This window comes from Strix uralensis, chromosome 16 (genome assembly GCF_047716275.1).
Source record: "Strix uralensis isolate ZFMK-TIS-50842 chromosome 16, bStrUra1, whole genome shotgun sequence".
NCBI classification, from domain to species: domain Eukaryota; kingdom Metazoa; phylum Chordata; class Aves; order Strigiformes; family Strigidae; genus Strix; species Strix uralensis.
Genome location: NC_133987.1, coordinates 2,039,449 through 2,063,672, shown reverse-complemented (window position 1 = coordinate 2,063,672; position 24,224 = coordinate 2,039,449). Strand labels below are relative to the sequence as shown.

Sequence of the window (24,224 nt, the reverse complement as noted above, 5' to 3'; positions counted from 1 at the left end):
GGCAAAACTGCGGTTTATTTCTCAGCAGTTGTTAGTGTAGGGCGAAGGACAAACCTGCCCTTGCACCCCTAAAAGGCAGCAGCACTTCTTCCCAGTCCTGGCCCTGCTGTCGCATATAAAATGCCAAGTAATGATTTACCCTGCCCCCAGCTCATGCTCTGGGAATTTCCTGTTCTTCCCCTCCTCCTCCTCCTTCTCTCCCCCCTGGAAAGCTGCTCTCATCTGCACTTAATCAGCCAAAGCTGGAAACCTAACGAAGCCCAGACGCAGCGCAGCGCGAGCAGAGCCCTGGGAGAGCGCTCCCCAAGCGCTGCGGGGGGGCAACGCCTCCCCAGGAAACCCAGACATAAATCTGCTGCTGCTGCACCCCAAACTCCCCAGGCCACAGCAGCAGTGCTGTGGATTTGGAAAGCAAACTCCGACACTTCTTAAGACTGGACACAAGTTTTACTACGTATTTGATGAAAGACTTTTTGTGCCTTTATAGCGAATATTTTGCATCTGTTTTTCCACGAAACTATGCTTGTAGCATCTAACAGTCTGACTTTACAAACCCTCATGTTCGTATATATTTTTCATTGTCCATTTTGCACGAAAGTTTGAAGAAAAAAATCCAGTAAATGGAGTATTATTTAGAAGTGCTGGAGATTTATATGTCTGAAGCATCTCACTACAAAATCCCTCTCCCTCTCGTTAATGGGGTATATTTGGAAAATGAACATATGTTCTGTCTCTTGCCTCTAAATATCTTAAATCAGGAGAAAAAAAGAATCTCCTTCGGATTTGGGCCCCACTTTGCTGAACAGGCCCCTGAGCACTCTGCTTTAAATGATTACTGTATAATGCAAAGGGAAATACTAATATAATATCTACAGCACTAATATAATATCTATAACACTATGATATATATATAACAATATATTATTACTTTCCTGTAACATTATATTATAGAAAATTAATATATAATTATGTCCCTCAAGCATACATCTACCTGGAGTGGGGGGTGTCCCCTTGTGCCTCAGGCACCGCCTGGGCCGTCAAAAATGGAAATAAATCCAGCAACAGGAGAGCTTTTGCTGAGCCTACAGTGGGGACAAGGAAGCTTCACTTCCCTGTCAAGAAATTCCGAGCAGATTCTCAGCAGCTTGGCCAGCCGGCCCGCTGCGGATGAACCGTTCTGGTGCGAAGGGTTTGCTACGAGACTCCCCCTGACGTGATGTGTCTGGGCTGGCCGTGACAAACGCTGCCGGGCACTGGGCACCACCCTTCCCCAGCCCCCAGCTGCTGCCTACGTGCTGCTCAGGGGTGTTTTCTATGCAAAGGAATTTTCTGTGCAAAGGAAAAGGATGGGACAAAGCAGGTGCTACTTCCTAAAGGAAAATTAACAACAACTATTACTATTTTTCAAATGTGAATTCTTTGCCTGGATTGCAGAACTTAAAAGTTGCACCTTCCAACCCCTGAGAAAACATGTTATAATAATGTAGTCTGGCTGAAATGTGTAACAGCAGGTGATTCTGACCAAATAATTCATTTATGATCAACTTTACATATATGTGATTTAACAGACCAGTCACAGGATAAAAGCATCCTGCTGTGGACCATAATGGCTACAAGAGGGCTTGGACATGGTCAGACAAGACAAACTACACGACACCTAAGGTTAGCAGGGATGAAAAGCTCATCATTTGGATGTGCTATGTAAAGTTTTAAACACAGCTATATAAATGGACACTGATCTTGTCTTCAAACCACTGCAAAATAAACAGAGAGTTAAAATGTCAAAATTGGTGGTTTACTGTTTGTTCTCTCGTAACCCGGAAAAAACTCAGGACTTGAAAAAATGAAGTTTTCTCTGATGTAGCTAAATTATGTTAGGAGCTTTTAAAATGTGTTTATTGGATTCTAGTTATGCCTGTTCAGTGGGACTAAAAGATAAGGAACTAAATAATATATGAAAAGTTGTAACAATTCAGTGAGATCCTTGATAGCATTATTCATATCAAATGAGTGTTTCTCTGCGAAACAGGTCAGGCCTTTCTCATGTAGGAACAAAACATTGAAAGCTGTCTGGATTATTCCTAAAAACTCTTCCCTGGCAGAAACAGAGTATTTGATAAAGCAACAAAAGCTTTACAGAGCAGTATTTATGATATCATATTAAATCCACAGCTTTGTCTGTTCCAACCTTACCCTGATAAACCCAACACCAAGCTACTGCTCAGTGTGAATTGCATCAGACAAAACTCGTGTGTCCTGTGGAACGCAGCAAGCACAGCAGCTGAACATACTGCTGCACACTGATTAGTGGAGAAGTGTTCGTTAAGGTGCTGCTTTTTTTTTTAAGGATCAGAAGGATTGCTGGACTGGTTTGTCCTGGAAGCACGAGATTTCTGAGGGAAGACAGCGAATGTCACTGACTCTGAATGTGCCAACAAGAACCATTTGATTAAAACTGTAACAAAAATGAATAACTGAGCCATTTGGGTATGAGCAGGGTAGGAAAGTTTACCAGATCTTTGAAAATCTCGTTTAATTTTGACTTAATGTGATCTATTCATTTGGGCAATTCTCCAATTTTATATCTTTAGATGTTTTTATTAGTTGAATAGAACGACAAAAAGCTATCTGCCTATTAAAAAACAATAGAAAAAAAGATTATGCCCTGCATAAACAACTGTAACCAGAATTTATTAGGTAGTAAATGGACAAATTCAGTATGGAAGCAACTACTTATCTGATATAATCTAGATTATTAAGATTCTGAAAGTAAAATTACTTTTACATAACTGCTTTCTCACCCAGAAAGACCCAAAATGCTTTATAAGCCGCTATGCAAATTGTATGGAGTAATTTAACCTACCCCTGAGCAGAACCACTCTCAAGCATGGAAGAAACAATTAGCAAACAACTACTTCCAGACAAGAACCACCACCAGAAATTTTGCCATGGGAAAAAAAAAAATCATGTGCTTGTTGAATTACTGCAGCCAACAGCAGTTCCTACGCCTTGCACTGCTCCTCAGACACCCCCAGTGCTGCATCATCCGGGCGAGCTGGAGGCTGCGGTGCTGCTGGCCTTTCTGCTCTGTAAGCCACGACGGGGGGTCCCTGAAAATTTTCCATTATCACAAAAAGTCCCAAATCATTTGTGATGTGGCAGTCCCCATCAACAGAGACCACATGGACTTAAAATTCTGCAGCCTTTTTGGAGATGGCCACCTCACCAGAGCTAGAGGGGTGAAGCATCCGACCGAAAGCCAACTTCTGACACCAGTCCCAGTGCCACCTCCTGTGTTTTCTGTGGCAGTGAACGGATCCTCTTGACTCATCCACAGCTGTTCCCAGCTGCAACTCCCTACACAGCCACCCACTCGTCTGCAGCCACGAGAAGAGGCAGTCTGGGAGACAGAAAGATTTTCTTCCTCTGGGAAAGCTGCCCTAAATGCAAACTCATTGACTTGCATGGATTTGCCTATGAAACATGAAGAATTTCTCAAGTATCATATATCTCAAACCACAAATTAATGCCATATGACGTTTAGATCACCTGGTCCCTTTGATGCTCAAATACAAGTATGATGTAGGAAGAATTTTTTTTAATGTTGCTGGAATTCAAAAAAGAGGTTGAATATTCTCACACCAAATAATTGGAGTGGAAAGAGGAAGAGACGTGACTAAGTCTTAAATTATTACACGGATTTGTTCAGCCTTTGTAAAATACAATTGCCTTTTTTTTTTACATATAACATGCGAAGAAAGTTTGTGCCCTTCTGAAAATACATGCTCAGACTTCAACAAATCACAAAAATCAAAGACAGGAGGGGGCAGAAGCAAGGGTGCAAGTGGGTAGAAGAGATTTTCCCTAAAGATAAATCTCTCCTGGCATTAGCTGTATATGAACATCATCTGTCTTGCTGCTGAATCACAGGCTTAAAATAATGACAAATAATCCATAGGTTATAAAACACAAAAATACAGTCGTCGTTGTTAGGAATTTTCTTTGAAGAATGGCAGACACCAGTGTGTTATTTATACGGAAACTTCTAAAACCAGAGATGTACAGGAACATGACCAATCACAGGAAAAAAAAAAAGAAACCAAAGATGCTGTACTGCTGTCAAAGTATGAAGATGCTCAAAGTACCTAAAGCTTAACCCATTTAAGGATTAAAAAGGAACCAAGCGCACAGAGGAGGGGTGAATTCGTAGCCAGATTTGTACATTCAGTTCCAATAGCTGAAAACTAATTATAGGGGCATATGAACTGCACTGAAATATTTTCCACTCCTCTCAGCAACAAGTCTTAGAAAATAAAATGTTGCTTTTCAAAAAATTTCCAACCAGTTTGTCTACATGTATTGGGGCCAAATAACTTAGCGGGTAAAACAGAGATGCTATAAAATTAAATCAGTTTCTAATCTAATTTCATTAATTCCACTGATGTGAACTCTTGTCCCAACACCTCGGGTGCTGCTGTGGTGCAGATGCACCTGGTGATGCGGGTGCTGTGCCACGGCTGCTTCCTGCTCCCTCTCCAGGCTGTTGACAAGAACGTCACACCTTCATTTCACAAGATACTATTTAATACTACACCTGGTAGAGTATTTTTTCAGCCTAAAGAACAGGCTCAGCCCACGGCAGGGCACAGCCACGGGCAGTAATGGCCTGGGGGGCAGCAGACGGCGGTGGCCACCGCAGGGCCAGACCCCCAGGGACGGTGGCCTCTGGCCCGTCCAGCCAGCGGTGGCACCCGATGGGAACAGCCAACAGCTGTTTGGGAAGCCTCTCTGCAAGACCCCTCTGGAAACATCCGTGCTGACAGTCTGAAACATCCTCGTAACTCTTTTTGAATCTGTTTATTAGAGCAGCTTTCCCTTCAGCTTTGCAGTACCAGTGCTGCAATGCAGCGATTTTCAACTTCATTCACATCGTGACACTTGCAACTGCCTTTTCAGACGCCTCAAATTTGTTTATCAGGTTGAGAATCTCGAGATTTTATATTTTCTATTTATCTGCCATGCTCCCTTCTAGGGTTGCAGAGCGGAAGGGGAACGCCAGTGGACACCCCCCCCACACACCACTTTCATCATGCTGTTCAACAGATAACCCCATTATTGTTTTGCTTTCGGTAAAATGCATTTTAAAATCCCTCTCCGCAGTCCGTGTCTGCAGACCTATGTTCCAAGGGTTGAGGCTGGGGATTTCTTTTTTCCCTTTTACAGAGGACTCCGATCTGCTCCCCAGGCTCCTCTGCAATGTGCAGCCCCGTCCTCCCAGCCCTGCTTTGTGCTGCCGGGAGGACAGGAGGGGAGAGGCGGGGAGGGGGGCTCTCCGAGGGGAGGAGGTACAACTTTAGAAGTCTCCATAGTCCTTTCCTTTCAGGAAACACATCCTGTTAATGTTTGACTGCCGTGGCACTGGCTCTGTTTGTTGCAGTCGACTACGCCCTGACGCTCACCAAAACCAGCCACAAAAACAGCCATTTCCTCTTCGTGAAGAGGTGGGGGGGCCTTTTCCTCACAGCAGTGGCTGTTCTCCGGGCCCTGCACTCGCAGCTCGGATCTTCAGAGAGGGACACGGCAGAGCAAACTCCTTGAGATACTCCAGACTCGCAGAGCTCCTCGGGGATGACAGCATTCACCTCCAGTTTGGCTTAGTTTTGAGAGGATGACATTTGTCGCGCTTTGCGGGATATTCTGAAGTTTGCACTTGAAAAAAAGGTTTTCGGAGCGGCGCTGGTTGACTCGGAGGACTTGGCCCGCTGCTGCTGAGCATCCCCGCCTCTGCCCCGGCACCAGCTCAGGCTCCCAAGCATCGAGTCTGGATTCTTTCTGGATTCGCCTCGTCTCACAAGGAATGGACCTCCCTATCGTTCAGTTCATCACAGGACTGGCATTACTTATCAAAGTGCAAGAAGGTGGATAAGCCAAAGCTGGGAAGGACCTAAAAACCTTCTTTGTGTTCTTATTTTATGGAATTCTCCTACCTACCTCGCAAAATTCTCATTTCCTTGATCAGAAACACCTCTGGAGTTGACTTTGAGAATGAACGGTGATGTCCTCTAGCCCTTCGTAACATCCGAGCAAAGCTGCCTCTGTTTCAAGTCCAATTTCAATGTGCTGCAGCTGATCGAGACCTCGTGTCTTCTGCAAACAGAGACTGGCAGCAAGCTGACAGTCAGATATGACTGTCCAGAAACTGGTAGCCACAGCTGTGTTGGTAGCCCTGGTCTCACTTATTCTTAACAACGCAGCTGCCTTTACTCCCAACTGGGTGTACCAGACCCTGGAGGACGGACGTAAGCGCAGCGTGGGGCTCTGGAAGATGTGCTGGCTGGCAGAAAAGAGCAGAGGAGGTGCAAGCACCAGTGCCAGGCATGGGCAAGGGGAGGAGCGCGAGTGTGAAGCCCTGGGCTGGGGTTCGGAGTCAGCTGGGTTCCAGGAGTCACGCAGTACTGTCAAACGTAAGTTCAATCTCTTGTCTTCTCTGCTTACACCAGGTCGCAACTGAGACCGTGTACATGGTCCCCAGGAGATTTATAGCCTAGCAGAGCATCCTGAAAGCATTGTTAACCATCTGGTTCTAAACATCTCTTAACACTCATCCCCAAATAAATTAATTTGGAAAAATAGTAATAATGATGTCCACCAGTGATGAACTAAATTCCTCCTCCTCCCACCCCAAAAGCACTGACCTACATTGTCTGGTTTAAACGGAATGAGGTACTTTGAAAAAATCATCAGTGAAGTGTAAGTGTAAAGCTTTGAGACTGCTGCTGCTCGCTTCTCCCTGCTGGGTTCCTGCTATAAGCATATCCTTTCCTGCTCAATACATTAAACCCCAACCCCAATTGCTCTCAATACCATAAAATTTAAAAAAAAATCCCAAAGAAAGTATTCAAATGCCATGCTAAGTTATTTCTCCCTTCTGTTTACTTTTGTTGGAAGTGCCAGGAACAGAAAAGACAAATAGTTTTGGTAAAAACATGTAAAATTGAGATAGGCCTTAATGTATGCAACTGTTCTTCTTGGTGAAAAAACACAGTTAGTATACTACTTGGGGAACATGAAAATCCCTACGCATGGTGTATTTCTCATTTTGTGAATTCACAGACACAGGGGATTTGAAGGATGCATATAGCTTAAACTGAGCTAGTTAAATTGGGTTTTGTAAGATGAGACCTGTAAGCCAACGTTGAGAATTATAAAGATGAGTAATACAAAAGTACACCTTGCTTATCACGTTCGTAATACTAACGGTGCAACCCTGCTCTCCCTAAGAAAGTAGAGCAGAACTGGCTTGGGATGCTTCCAGCAGCTGGCTCCTACACCCCTACAGAGGTCAGGGCTGTGAGCAACAGTGCCCGGGGTCCTTTGTTCAGCCAAACCAGTGCTTTAACTGCATCCTCCAAGGAACTGAATTTAACAGAACAAATGTCTGTAACGTTCATGCCTTGACAGACACTGGGATTCTCCAGAGATTTTATCATGAACAGCTCTGGGGCCTCTGAAGGACACTAGCATTAGTAACATGTGTGATTTCAGACAGATTTTTTTTTCATGATTTGAAATGTGGAGAAGGAGCAAAATGCTCTGCCTCTCCTCAGAGTCTCTTGTATCCCTCTGGAGATGAAAACAAAGAAATATGAGAGGAATTTCTTTTTAAAAAATGCTTTAATGTAGACCCATTTCATATCATGGTTTCCAACAAAACTGTGCAGTAACATCTTTTGCACATTCGCTAATATTAAACCTGCATAAATCACAACCAGAAAACTTCTAAACTGTTATAAAGCCCTAAACCTAACTTTCAATTCTTTTTTAACTGAAAGAACTTTTGTAATGACAAATAATTATAAAAAGGATTAGATCGTTGGAAAAGTTCCTTGATGTGTATCTGCAGTTTCTTCACTGGAATCACTGCCCCAATTAATATTTATAAGCCATGTTCTAACTTGAAAAACATGCATACCAGTCATGAATTTTAAAAGGACATGCTCTATATTCAACGGCTAGAATGAGCCCCTGCATATTGAATTTGGCTCCTGCAGCATTTTAAACGCACAACCTTGTATTTCTTGCTGTGCACGGGTCAGAAGATGGGTGGTGCTATAAAGACTGGCACAGTGGTATCAGTTTCATGGCAGAATTGTATGGGCAGCAGTTTCTTACATGAAATGGAAGCAAAATGTGATAGAAAAATTTAAAGTTTCAAAGTAATAATTATACCATGATCAAGTCCCAGAAGAATTCTCTAACCAACACTCTTAAAAATTCTAATTTAAAGGAGGACTTTGAAGCCAAATGACTCAATTTGTATAGGAATGAAGCATTCCTCCACTATTTAATCTGGAAGCAAATAGAAAGCAAAAGGCCAATTCTGAATCTTTATGAAGCATTTAAAAGAAGATCTCACCTCTGCAGGTGTCATGACAATCTAAGTAGGAAACAAATCTGTTGCACGTATCTTAAATATGTTTCCATGGATTGTCACATCATCAATATGAGCCTGACGCTGCATCCATGTTTTTGTAATTTTAAAGAATTTCTCTAATGAGAAATCACATGTAATATATATGGCAATGCTTATCTGCCAGTTGTAGATAAATCACAGACATATATGTGTGTCTGTGTATATACATCCATATAAAAAGAATTTTCTAAACAAAGACATTCCTTCCTCAATGGTAAGAGTTAACATGGAGTATTTTGGATGCCATTTGTGGAACAATAAATAGGAAATGTGTTCTTCCAATAGCAATGCTAAAAAGGCCACAATCTTGCTCATATAAAATAAATTATATATATACACACATATATATATTTGGGGCACAAGTTATTTATCTCACAGTTCAACAGAAAAACTAAAACATTTGAGAATTTGCTTTTCCATATCCTGATGAGTTCCGTACAAGGAGGATGTAACTAACAGCCAACTAAATCACAGAACCACAGAATCGTCTCGGTTGGAAAAGACCTTGAAGCTCCTCCAGTCCAACCATTGACCTCACACTGACCGTTCCCAACTACACCAGATCCCTCAGTTCTGGGTCAACCCGACTCTTCAACCCCTCCAGGGATGGGGACTCCCCCCCTGCCCTGGGCAGCCCATTCCAACGCCCAACAGCCCCTTCTGCAAAGAAATCCTTCCTAAGAGCCAGTCTGACCCTGCCCTGGCGCAGCTTGAGGCCATTCCCTCTTGTCCTGGCGCTGGTTCCTTGGCTCAAGAGACTCATCCCCCCTCTCTGCACCCTCCTTTCAGGGAGTTGGAGAGGGCCATGAGGTCTCCCCTCAGCCTCCTCTTCTCCAGACTAAACCCCCCCAGTTCCCTCAGCCGCTCCCCATCAGACCTGTGCTCCAGACCCTGCACCAGCTCCGTTGCCCTTCTCTGGACACGCTCGAGTCATTCAATGCCCTTTTGCACTGCTGTAAGCAGGCTCACTCGCTGGCAGAGAAGCACATTCTTAAAACCTATTTTTCACTGACTTTCACTGCCTGCTCCTTCTCCCGCTGACATCATTGGCAAAGCTCCTTTTCAAGGGACACAGTAAAGCTGGGGTGGGTTTTTTCTCTCATCATGTGCACAGCTCAAGCAAAATGATTTGCAAGAAAAATTATGGAAATAGCTCATTGTGTCAGGACTTGCATGTGCTTAAACTAAAAATAAACTCCAGCAAATTGAAACAAATAATAATTGAAGTTTTGCATATTTTGGGTAAAATTCTTAGTAAACGATCTGTCAAAAGATTGTGCAGGAAACAAGCAGGGAAAGTCGATGTGATGGACCATGTCTGCCAAAAGCCTCTCTGGAAACGCTAAGTCCAAATACCAAATAACCCTCTGATACAATTCCCCACTAACAGGACATCTGTGTGAATTATTTCACCGTAACACAAACCACTGGAAAAAGAGGAAAACTAAGGTGTTTTGCATCCTGTGATGTAAACGCTGTATCGAGAATATTAAAGTGTCAGTAAAGGCCCACTGGGATAAAGTGACATAAGAGACAAAGGGGGATGGTGACAGATGCTGCAGCAAAGACACACCATGAGAAAAAAAGATTAGAAATAGAAAAAAAAAATAATCCAGGGACAGGAGTAAATGATATTAAAAATATTATACAGAAACAAAGTGTCTCAATGTGAACTATTTCAACAAGGCACAACACAAGAAATGTGGATGACCTGGTCCTAGGGGAAAGCACCTCAACTCTGTTCTTCAAGCTCAAGCCTCGCTGCTCCTGGAAGGGGGAGCTCTCAGGCATTTGTCTTTATCCACTTCTTCCTCTCCTTCTCACTGCGCAGTCCTGCACCCTTCATTCAACCGTCTGTGATGCTAAAAAGCTTCTGTGAGACAGTTCAAATGACTAACAGCAAGAAAACAGCCAGGTTTGGAGTGGAAGGTTGCAGGGGGAGATGGCGTTTTTGCATGGTTATTTCTGTGTTGGATTAAGTGGTGGTATCGAGTCCAACAAGTACTGCTTCTAGCACAAGCTAAGTGATGCAAGCGCGGTGACGGGTGAGATAACTCTCTTTTAGTGGCAACAAACTATCAGATCTGAAATCTCTGCTTATGCTGAGAAGCAGAGCCCAGTTATGAGGACACCAATCAAAGTTTTTCTAACGTGGACAAACCACTAGATGATATAAACTTGAAGGCTTCACCAAGAACTCAGATGGTACATCCCCCCTTCAAAATACTTGAAGGAAACCTAGCCAGGTAGCCTAACTCTCCTGTCATCTGAGTGAGGGCAAAGAAATTTGCCAAAGTTTATGGAGATGCAGTTTCAGGGCTGTAGAAAAATCTCAGAATATTACGCTCTTGTCTGCATCTCTTAACCCGTCAAAAAAAGACCACATGTAGTAGAAGCATCCACTTAGTAAGATCTTGGCTAAGACAGTGTGTCTTGAGTACTCAGTACTCAGCTTTGTGCCCACTTAGTGCATGAGCAGACACAGCAAACGGAGCGATGCAGCATCACACGGGGACACACAACCTGCTTTGAGTAGTGAGAATACATAGCTACACCCCCAGTGATGCCCCTTCTCAGAGCTAACCAGACCTACCCAGAGCCACCATTACCTACATCCTGGCCCAGCACCAGGCCAGCACTGTGTTGCACTGTGTGAACACACCAGATTGCTTGGAATCAGCTTAGATATTTTTAACCACGCTGCGCAATACAAATATGCCCTTAAGGCCTACTGTGCTAGGAGGCTGTCTCTGGGTGGACAGATGGAGCTGATTTATTCATTAGCCAAGGTCACAGTCTGTCCCTTTGTGTCTAAAGAACATTACGAACAATGTGGAGACACAGGAATAGGGAGGGGTTTAAAAAGATATAAAAACCTTGCTCGGTTCTTCAGGGCTCCAGAGGACATAATGCAAATCTCAACAGTGGGAAGCGTGTATCAACTACAGATGCCCAGAGTAAGATAGTTCTCATTAATTGTAGTTCTTACAAGGAAGTAAAACCAGTGCCAGGGAGAGGCACGATATCACGAGCAACTACGTGACTGCCATAGGGACCAAATATAAACACCTGTCCAGCCTAAACGTATGATTTATGCAAACACATGTACACTGTGAAATACGGTGGCTAAGGCAGGATGCGGCTCAGTGTGGGAATCAGGAGCTGACTTTTGCTTGCAGAGGCAACAGCCAATGTCCACTGTATTTCCACAAATTTCTCTGAAATTTGGCTGGATGGAAGCCAGGCTGAGTCAAGCACAGAATCACAGAACCACAGAATCATCTAGGCTGGAAAAGACCTTGAAGATCCTCCAGTCCAACCATCAACCCAACATTAAGAGTTCCCAACTCCACCAGATCCCTCAGCGCTGGCTCAACCCGACTCTTCAACCCCTCCAGGGGTGGGGACTCCCCCCCTGCCCTGGGCAGCCCATTCCAACGCCCAACAACCCCTTCTGCAAAGAAATCCTTCCTAAGAGCCAGTCTGACCCTGCCCTGGCGCAGCTTGAGGCCATTCCCTCTTGTCCTGGCGCTGGTTCCTTGGCTCAAGAGACTCATCCCCCCTCTCTGCACCCTCCTTTCAGGCAGTTGTAGAGGGCCATGAGGTCTCCCCTCAGCCTCCTCTTCTCCAGACTAAACCCCCCCAGTTCCCTCAGCCGCTCCCCATCAGACCTGTGCTCCAGACCCTGCACCAGCTCCGTTGCCCTTCTCTGGACACGCTCGAGCATGTTGTAGACACATTATTTTTTCAAAATATACAGATGAAGAAAGGAGGCCCACTGCATTTGGAGAAGACAGGAACTACCATCAGATTTTTAAAAGCCCCAAACCTTATTGTATACATGGTTGCCTGGTAAACTGCTCAGGCTGTTATCCAGAGATGGAGGCAGTGCAGACAGCTGGCAGCTCAGGGCTTGTGATTTCCCCTCCTAACATCTGCAATACGATCAATATTTAAGTAAGTTAAATTACTAATTTCAATATTTAAATAAGTGAAATTACTAATGCTCATTTTAACATGGATTTTACTATGCCGTGTACTTATTTTGGAAAAGTTCAAAACTTTGGGGGATTCAGGATAGAAAAATGAACCTAATATATGTTTTAATACAGTACCTCCCCAGGCATTGCACAGAAACGTTCTCAGAGAAATTCATGTTTTATTACTCTCACTATCAAGACTTTGAATTCAATTAAAGCATTAAGAGTGAAAATGGCTATGGAGCTTTTGAAAATTTCAGATTAAATGCATTTATTACAGCCACCAACAGCCTAGTGATCCTTGTAAACAGGCAAACTACAACATGTAGACAACGAACATCTCAACAGGAACTATGCAACAGCCTTGTCAGTTAAAATTGATCACACTGCATAGGAGCGGTCTAAATGTTGAGTTTGGAAGATCCCCATCATTAAACAATAAGCACTTGTTTATGTTGAAAATAGTTGATGTAGCTATGTCTTCGCTCCAAAAGTAACTACTGAAGCTGTTAAAAGAACCCACGCAACCAACCACACTCTTCTTCTCTCCCCAAACAAGATATGTGCCTTTCAAACTAAATATTCAAATACAAAGTTTCACACTCAGATGAGCTCCATCCTAAAGTTCCAAAATAGACTGGTTTCTCCTCCCTCCCCTCCTTTTTTAAATTACTATTTTTAAGTGAAAAAGCACAAATGGCACACTTCAGGAAGCTAGCCAGTAGATGACACCAAGCAAAGTAAGTGACTGTTCTCATTTTTCAGATATCCACCCAGCAACAGAACGTATTGAGGACTCCTTGTACCTGAAAGCCATATGGCTGCTTACAGAGATTTAAAAAGGAAAGAGAGAGGGAAAGACTTTCCTTTTCAGGATAAAGTCCTGTCCTCGCAGTGAGACATGCACATAATTCCTTATGTGGAAAGGGTGAAAACTGATGAAGAAAAAACTAGATTCAAATCTGTTTCACTTTTAAGAAATCCGCGTATATTCAGACAATCAAAATATATCTGTATCAAAGAGGCAGTGCTTTAATTAAATCTTCCCACAGTCTCAGTTACATAGTCATGCAAAGGTGCACTTAGATACTGCCAGCATTTGTTTTACTTTTTTTCCACAAATTTCAACATATTTTTAATTCATATTCCAAAAAGCAGTTCAAGAGATTAACCACATAAATACCACAAATTTAAATCAACAGAAGAAATTAAATGTCTAAAGACTTCATTAATAGAGCACAAGTTTGGGAGGTGTAGCATGATGCTGTCAATAAATAATTACAGTGATTCTATTTATTGTTATCTCTTAACTCTTTTAACAGTCAGTGCTGAATCTCCTGTGTCTACGTCGTAAAATGAAACGTGGTTGTACTTTGCTTTTTCATAGTGCTCTTGATATTCAAGGCACAGCTCCAGCTAATTTCCATGTCAGCTGCAGAGACTGTTTCTGCACATCTGATCTTTGCTGACAATGCTGACATCCAAAACAAGAGGAACACAGAATTAGTTGCCGAAAGTTTAGTTAAAGTAGATTTTTTTTAGAATTGTAAAGAAGGGTTTCTTCTAAAATTATTAATACAGAATTCAGTTCTCCAGGTTGGAACTCAACTTCATTTACAGCCAGACCGTAAGAGTTAGCAAGACAGAAGTCCAGCAGAGAGCCAGTCTGAACAGCACCACTTCCATTTTTTGCAGAGCACTATTTCATGGGTTGAATGAATCAGAGCTCCCGTAAAAAATGGTATAAGCCTATTTAGGTAAAAAGTGTACTATTCTGGCTTTCTCCAGTGTTTGGATGCTTGGCTTTGCATTTCTGAAGTCCCTATAATGTGGTTTTTAAAAATTACTCCAAAAGGCTGAAAAAGTAGAACTCTGCTATACAAAACCATGCACTGAGCCCAGCCTAAATCATGGGCAGGCTGCAAATCTTTAGGTTAAGGCACAGGCATAACTGTTACTTATTTTCCAAATGGCTTAGGAACTGGGGCAAAATGAGAAGTGAGTTCCCCAGAGCCACGCAGCAAGGGCTCGGAGCTTGGACAGAGCAAACTCTCTGCTCTAGAGTGTGGTACCGCAGTGCAAAGACTGTCCATTGCTGGGACAGCAGAGCCATGAGGTGATGAACATGCCCAGCACTGCTGGGCTTTCAGAGGATGGAGTTGCCACTGTACTGAGGCTTATCAGACTACCTACTGGAGTGAATATGAATAGAACAGCAGGAGAGCATCCCTTATCTCAGCATAACACCTCAGCAAAATGTCAAGTTCCAGAGGAAAACTGTGCACTCAGAATCTCTTGATTATATTAGAAAGAATCTAACTACTGACCTAGTTAGATTAAACTTTAACAGCAGAGCATGATCTCAGCCTGCAGGCACCCAGCCCAAGAAGATGAAGTCTAGCAAAGTTAGAAGCAACTGAAAACAGGTTCTTACAAAAATTAGTGAAGCAACTTAAGCATAAGAAGCATTACCAATTCTAGCCATAATTATTTAGAAATCTCTATTTCAGAAACACGACTATTTATGCTCCTTTCCAGAATAAAGTCACGTACGAACATTAAGCATTTATGAAGACAGTCAAGTACATCTCAGAATGTACACTCAATAACTCACTAAGTAATCAATAAACCCAAGAACCATAAAAAGGAAAGAGCACCGATAAAATACATTTTTTAAAAAATTCCTTTCATCACAAACACAGCAACCATTGAATTCCTCCTATAAAGTCTGCATTTTTATACTGACAGTGAAAAAAGGTTAGCAACTGAGTAATGTTTGAAAAGCAAGTCAATGATGAAAAGGTACTCCACTCAAAACGCTGGTTGGTTGGAGTAATTTTTAAAATCTATACTTGAAAGGGTAGCTTTTGGTTAAAAGAAACCTGAAGTTAAACACAACTAAAGTAGTTAAGACCAAAACAATCAATAGAAACAAGGAAGCAAAATTCCTCAGGAGATTTAAGGTATGGATAAACTGATAGACGTAACCAATTTAGGGTCAGCCTAAGGTGGTGCTATCCTTCAGCTCAGCATAGCGAAGCCCTGCCCATCTACTTATAAAGTTCAAATAGCATTTTTTAGATGTAACACATCTTGTGTCCCACTGCAGGGACACGGTAACACCATGCTCCCAGCCAGCTTCAGCTTAGGCAGCAGGCAGGCACTTGTGAAGCCATGGTGAGATGTTTAGAGCCACTGCTGTTCCTACACAGTGAGTAAACGTGCGGTCACTAGACTCTTCCCAGGACGGGTAAGTTAATAAGTTACACAAGCTGGACTAAAGTTTGCACTAAAATTTTTGTTCACCAGAAGTGACATTTCTCAGGGGATGTTTTAAACGAATATTAAGATATCTTGGGCCATTTAGTTTCTTTCATACACAGCTTGAATTCCCACATACGATTGTTTTTCCCTATATGCAGACAGAAGAGGGGAAGCAAACCTCACAAGCAGTAAGCAATTAGCATAATCTGATTTTTCAGGGAGATCATCCTTCCTCATTATCTCAAAACACTGCAAATTAGTCTTCAATATGACTAAACTACTTCTGCAAAGCACAAAGAGTCCTGGGGCTATCATGGAATATAACAAAACAAAATTGCTGCTTGCAAATCAACATTTCTAATCCAGATGGATACATCTGGTCTAGGAAGTGAGCAAAACAACAAGGAATTTGAATTGGTCTCATCCCTGGAGTTTGGGTTTTGACCCTTGACTGATCACTGTGTTTTAAACAAAGCAGAATTCATTAGCCAGTACCCCCAGCTGTACAAGAGACCCAGCTGGATACCCTGTCCACCAATTAACTACTTCTCAGAGTAAACTGGGATCAGGATGGGCTTCCAGAAGGAAAAAGTCAGAGACTAGCATTTTATATTAATGAACAAAAGCCACTTAGAGCAGTGGTTTGGAGCCATTCAGTGTCTATTCCCTTTCAGTCCTCAACAGCCAAGCTGCATCTTAAGGGAGGTGAAGGAAAGGTGTGTATAAAGCAGAGATATACTCTGGATTGCCCTGCCTCCTTCACCTGTGTCAGACCTTCTGTATAAACACCTTCTGCAGTGTCCAGGTCTGTTCTGCTGGAAGCATCCACCTCTAGCTGTAGGAAACCCCTTTCACAGTTAAACTTCAGGAGACAGGTGACATTAACAATAATGAGTTCAAAACAAAAAAGGTAGGACATCCAAAATACAAAATACCTACGTCATGACAGTCTTAGACAATAGATTCTAGAAGCTAATGGTTAACACAAATGCTACCAGTAACTGTGCAGACATTATAACATTATAACCATTAGGAACCTCTTGTTTTACAAATTGTGGCTAACAAATCATTCTGCAAAAGCTGATGAAGTTTGTAATGGCCACAGAAAGTTACAGTGGGATCACGGCTGCTGTAAATGAAGCAGAAATGTTTGAAATGGTTGAACAAATCACCTTAAATTCATACTAATTATAAAGTCTCTAGAAAACACATCAGGACTGAAGCTGGCTACTGAGGAATTTACAACAGGCAGAGTAAAAGAGCACGAAGGTAAACACTGAATTTCACAGGTCTTACAAAAACAACATTGCAGCCGATTTTGTAAGAGATGAGAAATATTTATTGCTGGATTGCGAAGTCATTCAAGCAGGGAAAGAGCTTTGTGGCTTGGCCTTCCTCAGTATGACTTACACCTTCAACGTCTTTGGGTACAGACTCTGAAGAAATGCTTTGAAATTACACACTCAACTCCCTTCCTTGATCAGTGTTGTCCGTGGGTTGTCTGCAATAGAGAGAGGCCAGAGCAGCTCTCCACAACTCCCACCTTTTGGGCTGGGAGGTTTCACGTTGCAGAAGCTCGGCTTAGGGCTGCACACGTGTAAGAGACAATTACCATGTGCTGAGCTGACAACATGCCGAGTTACAACGGCTGTGAGTACGAAATCAGCCGTCTGCAGGGTGGCGCTTTCAGGCTGAATATAATTAACAAGCTCCACTGCAAGAAGAATGGAGTTTCTAAGAGTTACACATTACTAAAAGTTTGATCTTTTTCCCCTCTGAGGAAGAGGAATCAGTACAGTTCTAGAACAAAACCAAAAGGTGACAGATCGTACATTAAACCTGTTCAAATAAAACAATATCCTAATAGGAAATATGGAAGGGCACTCAATTCTTGTAATACCTTATTCCATAAAAACAACTGTCTTCACATTCAGTGAAATCCTACCAGCTATTTCCTTTATTCTACCTATCATCCTCTTGCAGTTCCAACCTGGACGATGTGCGACCTTCTTTTTGGTTAGAAGATGCAGCTATGCAAAGTATCAGTTGGATTCCTACATCCCTCTGAACAGCGAAGTGTATTCGGCAAATCAGCATCCCTCAGTGTGCAGTTCTTAGAAACAGCAGTGAAGATCATCAGTGTTACACGTCCAATGCTACTGCACTCTCCAGTTGCAAGAGAGGACAGTGATCATAGAACCATTATTTAAAGACTAAATTATTAGAAATTCTGTTGGAATTCAGTTGAGTCACAGTCATAAGCTTACTATTTGTGGTATGCTATATATAATATCGTCTATGGCAAAGCCAAAAGGATTTATAACACAATTAAGTGTTAAAAAGAAGCCATGAAGAACAGTGAAGGCAAAAATTTGGTGTTTGTTGCTCTGCCAAGGGGTAGTATGTATTTCTGGGATGAGCTTCACCCATTTAGAGTATATAATAACTGAGGCTTTCTTTTCTTTTTTAAAGCTCATGCATACTATATACAGACAAGGCAACAGAATTCATTATGGCTGTAAACCAACTATTTTTTTGACACTACAGATAGCTCTGTCAACAAATTAAAGAACTTTAAAAATAATGGCTGCAAGCCTGCTCTTTACTTCATACATTTCTCCTTTGAAAGTCTTTGCTATCTCTTCAGCAGGCATTGGTCCTCCAAGTATTACAGAAGTCCATTTCAGTGGAAGAACAGAAGAACGCCCCAAACACTCAAAAGTTTTACTGATATTTACAAAGTTCAGATGTCTGAATGTGATTCTGTTACCAGCCAGTGTGCTTCACGACCTGTAAGCATTCAACACGGCAAGAGATCTAAATGCTCCCAATGCTAGAAAGGACAACTTTAAAAGTTAAACACAAAATCTTTGAGCAAACTATTTTCTTGAGCGAAATAATTTTCCTCTCTGGTCAGAGATGAACTCACTAGGAAAAACCAAAAATACTTAGTATGTTATAACATTTTATTCAATATGAAAAAGTTTAATGGACTATGGTTCTTAACTATTTCAGATACAACACAATATTTCATTACATTTTAATTAAATCATGAGTTATTACTTAGAACGCTGGAAGCTAAAGATGACCTATGAGGGGAAAATAAAAGGTAAACTCATTTTTGACTCACAAAAGTAGGCCAGACTCAATGATCACCATGATGCAAGTTTACTTTTGCTTGTTTATATCAAGTTTTGTTTTCTGCACTTCCTAGCATTCTCCTTGAAAGATCAGGCGTCAAATACTGGTGGTCAGTGCACCCACTAAAAAACCAGTTAAGTCACTTTTGAAAATCTGGTGGATATTCATGTCCAGAGTCTTTCTTTTTCTAATATATGCCAGCTTAAACACTGAGCTGCTTCTATTTCAGAATAGCAACGACATATTAGCAAGAGATGTTGAACTGGCACAATGATATTTACAAATCCCACCTTTTGCTAGAGAGGAAGGAAAAGGATGAAAACAGGACATCCATCAGGTTAACAGGAAAAGTAGGAAAAAAGCCTGACTAAAAGTACCCAACTTTGCGATGAATATATTCCACTCAGTAGCCAGCTGGAAGACACATTTTAATCAGGTTTCTAGCCAGGACTCCAGATATCTATATCTGTAATAATTTCTGCATTTGTTCTTTATATTTAATTTAGAATCACAGAATATCTCGAGTTGGAAGGGACTCATAAGGATCATCAAGTCCAACTCCCTGCCCCTCACAGGACTACCTAAAAATAAACCATATCACCAAAAGCATCCTTCAGATGCTCCTTGAACGGGCTTGGTGCCGTGACCACTTCCCTGAGGAGCCTGTTCCAGTCACCGACCACCCTCTCGGTGAAGACCCTTTTCCCAATGTCCAATCTGCGCTTGCCCTGACGCAGCTTCCTTCCATTTCCTTGTGTCCTGTCACTGGTCACCAGGGAGAGGAGATCAGCACCTCCCCCTCGGCTGCCCCCCTTGAGGAGGGTGTAGACTGCGATGAGGTCACCCTTCAGCCATCTCTTCTCCAAGCTGAACATCCAGGTGACCTCAGCTGCTCCCTGTAAGTCTTGCCCTTGAGGCATTTCACCATCTTGGTCGCCCTGCTCTGGGCACACTCTCACAGTTTGATGTCCTTCCTGTATTGAGGCACCCAACACTGCACACAGTGCTCAAGGTGGGGCCGTGCCAGTGCAGGGCAGAGTGGGACAATCACCCTCCTTGGCTGGCTACTGACGCTGTGCTTGATGCACACCAGGACACAGCTGGCCCTTTTGGCTGCCAGAGCACACTGTTGACTCATATTCCACTTGCCATCAACCCAAAGCCCCAGATCTCTTTCCACGGGGCTGCTCTCCAGCCTCTCATCCCCCATGTTGTACGTATAACCAGGATTGCCCCGTCCCAGGCAGAGAATCTGGCACTTGCTCTCTAGCCTATCCAGATCTCTGTAAGGCCTCTCCTCCCTCGACAGAGTCCACAGCTCCTCCTAGTTCAGTGTCATCGGCAAACTTACCTAATGTACATTCAATTCCTGCATCCAGATCATTTATAAAAACATTAAAGAGCCCTGGCCTGAAAACTGAGCCCTGAGGAACCCCACTGGTGACTGGTCACCACCGGGATGTAACCTCATTTACTAGAACTCTTTCAGCCCAACCCGTCAGCCAGTTGCTCACCCAGGGTATTATGGACTAGCTGTGTGCTGGACAGTTTATCCAGGAGGATACTGTGAGAGACAATACCAAAAGCTTTGCTAAAATCCAAACTCACCACGTCTACTGCCTTCCCTTGGTCAACGAGATGGACGTAAGCTGGTTAAGCAGGACTTTCACCTCGTGAACCCATGCTGGCTATGACCAGTGACCGTTGTCTCTCAAGTGTTTTTCAGTAACTCCCAGAATAACCTTCTCCATAATTTTACCAGGCACTGAAGTGAGACTGACAGGCCTGTAATTACCTGGGTCTTTCTCCTTACCCTTCTTGAAGACTGGGACAACATTTGCCAGTTTCCAGTCGACTGGGACCTCTCCAGGCTCCCAAGACTATTGAAAACTAATGGAGAGAGGTCCCACGATGACATCGGCCAGCGCTTTCAGTACCCTGGGATGAATCCCATTGGGCCCCATAGATTTATGCAAATCCAGCTGGAGCAGCAAGGCTCGAACAGGTTCAGGGTTGGCTGGGAGTTTGTCATCCCCCCTCAGTCACGGTCTCCCAACACCGGGTGCCAGCGGTCCCAGGGCCCATCACCGGTGTTAAAGACAGAGGCCAGGAAGGCATTAAACGTCTCCGCTTCGTCTACATCTCTATTTGTGAGGTGACCAACCTCATCAAGTAACAGACTATTGCTATCTCTGATCCTCCTTTTGCTGTTAACGTACTTTAAAAAGCCCTTTTTGTTGTCCTTCACAGTGCTGACCGGCTTGAACTCTAATGGAGCTTTGGCCACCTTCATTTTCTCCCTGCAGGGGCAAACAGCATCCCTGTAGTCCTCCCATCTTGCCTGTCCTTATTGCCAATGTCCATACACTTCTGTTTTCTGCCTAAGCTCTAGAAGAAGATCCCTGCTCAGCCAAGCCGACCTTCTGCCCCCCTTGCATGACCTCCAACACTCTGGAAGTGCCTGCTCCTGCACTCTTAAGGCTCTTAAAGAGTGACCAGCATTCATGGACCCCAAATGCCTCCAAAAGCAGATTCCCAGGGGACCTTACTGACTAGCTGCTTCAGCACCCTGAACTCTGCTCTCCCCATATCCAGGGTTGAAGTTTTACTGGCAGTTTTCCCTCTATCACCAATGATTTGAAACTCAACTACTTTGTGGTCACTGTGACCAAGACAGCCACCAATCATCACTTTGTGCATGAGTCCCTCTCTGCTTACAAACTACAGATCTAGGAGGGCACCTTGCCTAGTCGGCTCCCTCAGCACCTGCACCAGGAAGTTCTCTTCAGCGTGGTTCAGAAACTTCTTGGACCTGTTTGTGTCCGCTGTGTGATATTCCCAGTTGATGTCTGGGAAATAAAAATCACCCATAAGGACAAGGGCAGCTGATCTAGAGATATCCCTTAATTCCTTGTAGAATAGTTCATCGGTGTCATTGACCTGGCTGGGTGGTCGGTAGTAGACTCCCACAACAACATCCACTAATATATATATATAAAAGTAACTTTTTACTTACACATGTAAATTATGCCATAACACCTCTGTCTGAACTGCCAAGCACTGACATCTTTGTAACTGTTTCCCTCATCACACAGATAGAAATATGAGGGTCTTCCCAGTGCATCCAAAAGATTAATAAATTTAAAAGAAGGAAAAGTTAAGAATCTTCTATACAAATCTCCCTTAAGCAAATAAGATGTTAGCATTAACATCCACAGGGTGTTTTCTAGGACAATACAGATGGACTAGGTGAGAAAGAAATTCAGGCTGTTAAAGACTTGTCTTTGGGGTAATTATTATTTTAGGGCCTTGCAAACCTATTTGTGAACTGAGGTTCCATTTCGGTCAGTACCACACAAATGCAAAACAAATACCATTCCTGCCCCAAACAGTTCTGGCTACTACTTACAGGTAGAATCTTCACAGGGCAAAAGTCAAGCACCTCTGGTGAGTCATCCTTTGAAATTAGCTGCTTGTTTCATAGAAGGTTGTTTTGCACTGAAGCAATGCTTACGGGATGCTGTGTAAGTAAAGGATTCAGTACACACCCTAAAGAAAATCTTTCGTTAATCAGACCACAGGGAATGCAGTTAGAGCAGCAGACTGCTGGGAGCAGGAATAGTGTCTGAGAATCATTTTCTGTGGACTGACAGATTTCACATACCTGCTCAGCCAGGATTTTCTTTTTCCCAGTTTTATATCATGTTAACTTTATGCTTACTTCTTATGTTTCCCTAGTGCAGTTTGACATGATGCGTGCTTGTAACCTCATCGCCACTGTTGCTCTGACTGCTGGCCAGCTCATCTTCGTCCTGGGCCTGATGGAGCTACCTATCATTTCTCAGGATACCCAGTGGTGGGAGGAGGCCATAGCTGCCGTGTTCCAACTTGCGAGTAAGTCCACTTCTTTTTACTCATGGAAAATTACTTCGTTTCTATTAAATTCAGGTGGAAAAGAGTTTCTTACTTTATAAATCTTTCAAGTGACAAAGAATAGCAAAGAGGCCTAAATCTAAAAGTAAGCTCATTGTCTCTTAAAAGCTCTCCCCATGAGATTCTGCAGTACATGAATAGAAGCTTTTATCTTGGATATATCAGAATGAGTCTTCTGCCAACCATGAAAAACAAGCCTTTATTATTTCCTATGGAACCAGGAAGGCAAACATGAAAGAAATCAACTAGATGCAATGTAATCCCTCAATTTAGCAGGACAAAATATACCAAAGGAACTGTTTGAAAGCAGAGCAGAATGGCCAAGCAAATTTTTGAAGTCTTGCTGAAACATGGTTACTTGCTTTTAGCTAACTGATTTTACTCAGTGACCACCAGCTGGATTTTGATAGACAGATACGTCTGCAATCTAGCAAAGCTGAAATCAATTCATAACATTGACTGCTGTAAATAAAATTCCCACGGTAATTCTCATGGATGCAGACTGTATACAGAAATGAATGAGGAAAGGAGGAAATGGTTTTATTACAAATCCATCTTGACAGCAGTGGCAACAAACTGTGAACATTTTGCAATCATACTTTTCTTTACTCCATAAGTCACTCAGTATTTATTACACCGAGTCCAATCCTATAAAATATTCATGCATGAAACTGTCATTAATGGAGTATAACATTCAAGCTGCTTACAAGATTGGATTAAAAATATATCATTATTGTTAATGTAAGCAACAGGTTATAATAAAGGAACACAGTTTTATTTAAGATTTTAATTTCAACTTTAAAAACTCAGAGTATTTAGATTGATATAAACCTGCTGAGACCTCAGGTTTGCAATGCTGCGAGATCAGAATCTAGCCTGGGTCATTTAAATATGGTCCTCACAGCAGTAAACACCCATTAAGGATGATGAACCTGAACTCCAAACAAGAGGAGGAGTCTGCAGAGTTTCTGTAACTCTCAAAGCATCTGATCCAGCTTCCAGGTGCAACAAGACCCTCATGCATCAGTCATAGCCTTGCCCTAACAAGACCTCCCTACAGCCTCTTCATGTACACCATGGTCTTTGTAACTCTGGGTACCTTCTGGATAGCTCTCCCTGATCACTGGTGTGATGCCTGCTTTACTCTCATTCCCTCCCATCCTCCCCAAAACTCGACATGCCTGTTTTTTCCAGAGAGGAAATGCATTCTGGCCCTGTTTAGTTGTGTTGTTTCATTGACAAACAGCACAGTGGACAGCCATGTGCCTTTCTTCTATCAAGGCTGCTAATTTTAGACTGGGCGCTTTTTTCCCTTTTTTTTTTTTATTTTTTTTTTTTCCTGTGCTGGAGTCTGTTTTAAACACAGTCAGAGAGAGACTGAAGGGCGCCAGGATATCCCGACACAGGAGAAGGAAATGCCTGCTATTACCTGT

General features: G+C 42.7%; 2 protein-coding genes across 4 annotated transcripts in view; one reads left to right on the top strand and one right to left on the bottom strand.

The window, feature by feature from the left end:
• IFT140 (intraflagellar transport 140) overlaps positions 1-24,224 on the bottom strand; it is a 91,532-nt gene that overhangs the window by 13,900 nt on the left and 53,408 nt on the right. The gene's annotated exons all lie outside the window — the stretch shown is intronic.
• The window catches only part of TMEM204 (transmembrane protein 204), a 31,994-nt gene continuing 13,116 nt past the window's right edge, over positions 5,347-24,224 (top strand). The window contains exons 1-2 of the mRNA XM_074886570.1: positions 5,347-6,464; positions 22,597-22,752. Of these exons, the coding sequence (XP_074742671.1) occupies positions 6,185-6,464; positions 22,597-22,752 (436 nt within the window). The 5' untranslated portion in view covers positions 5,347-6,184. The remainder of the gene's footprint in view (positions 6,465-22,596; positions 22,753-24,224) is intronic.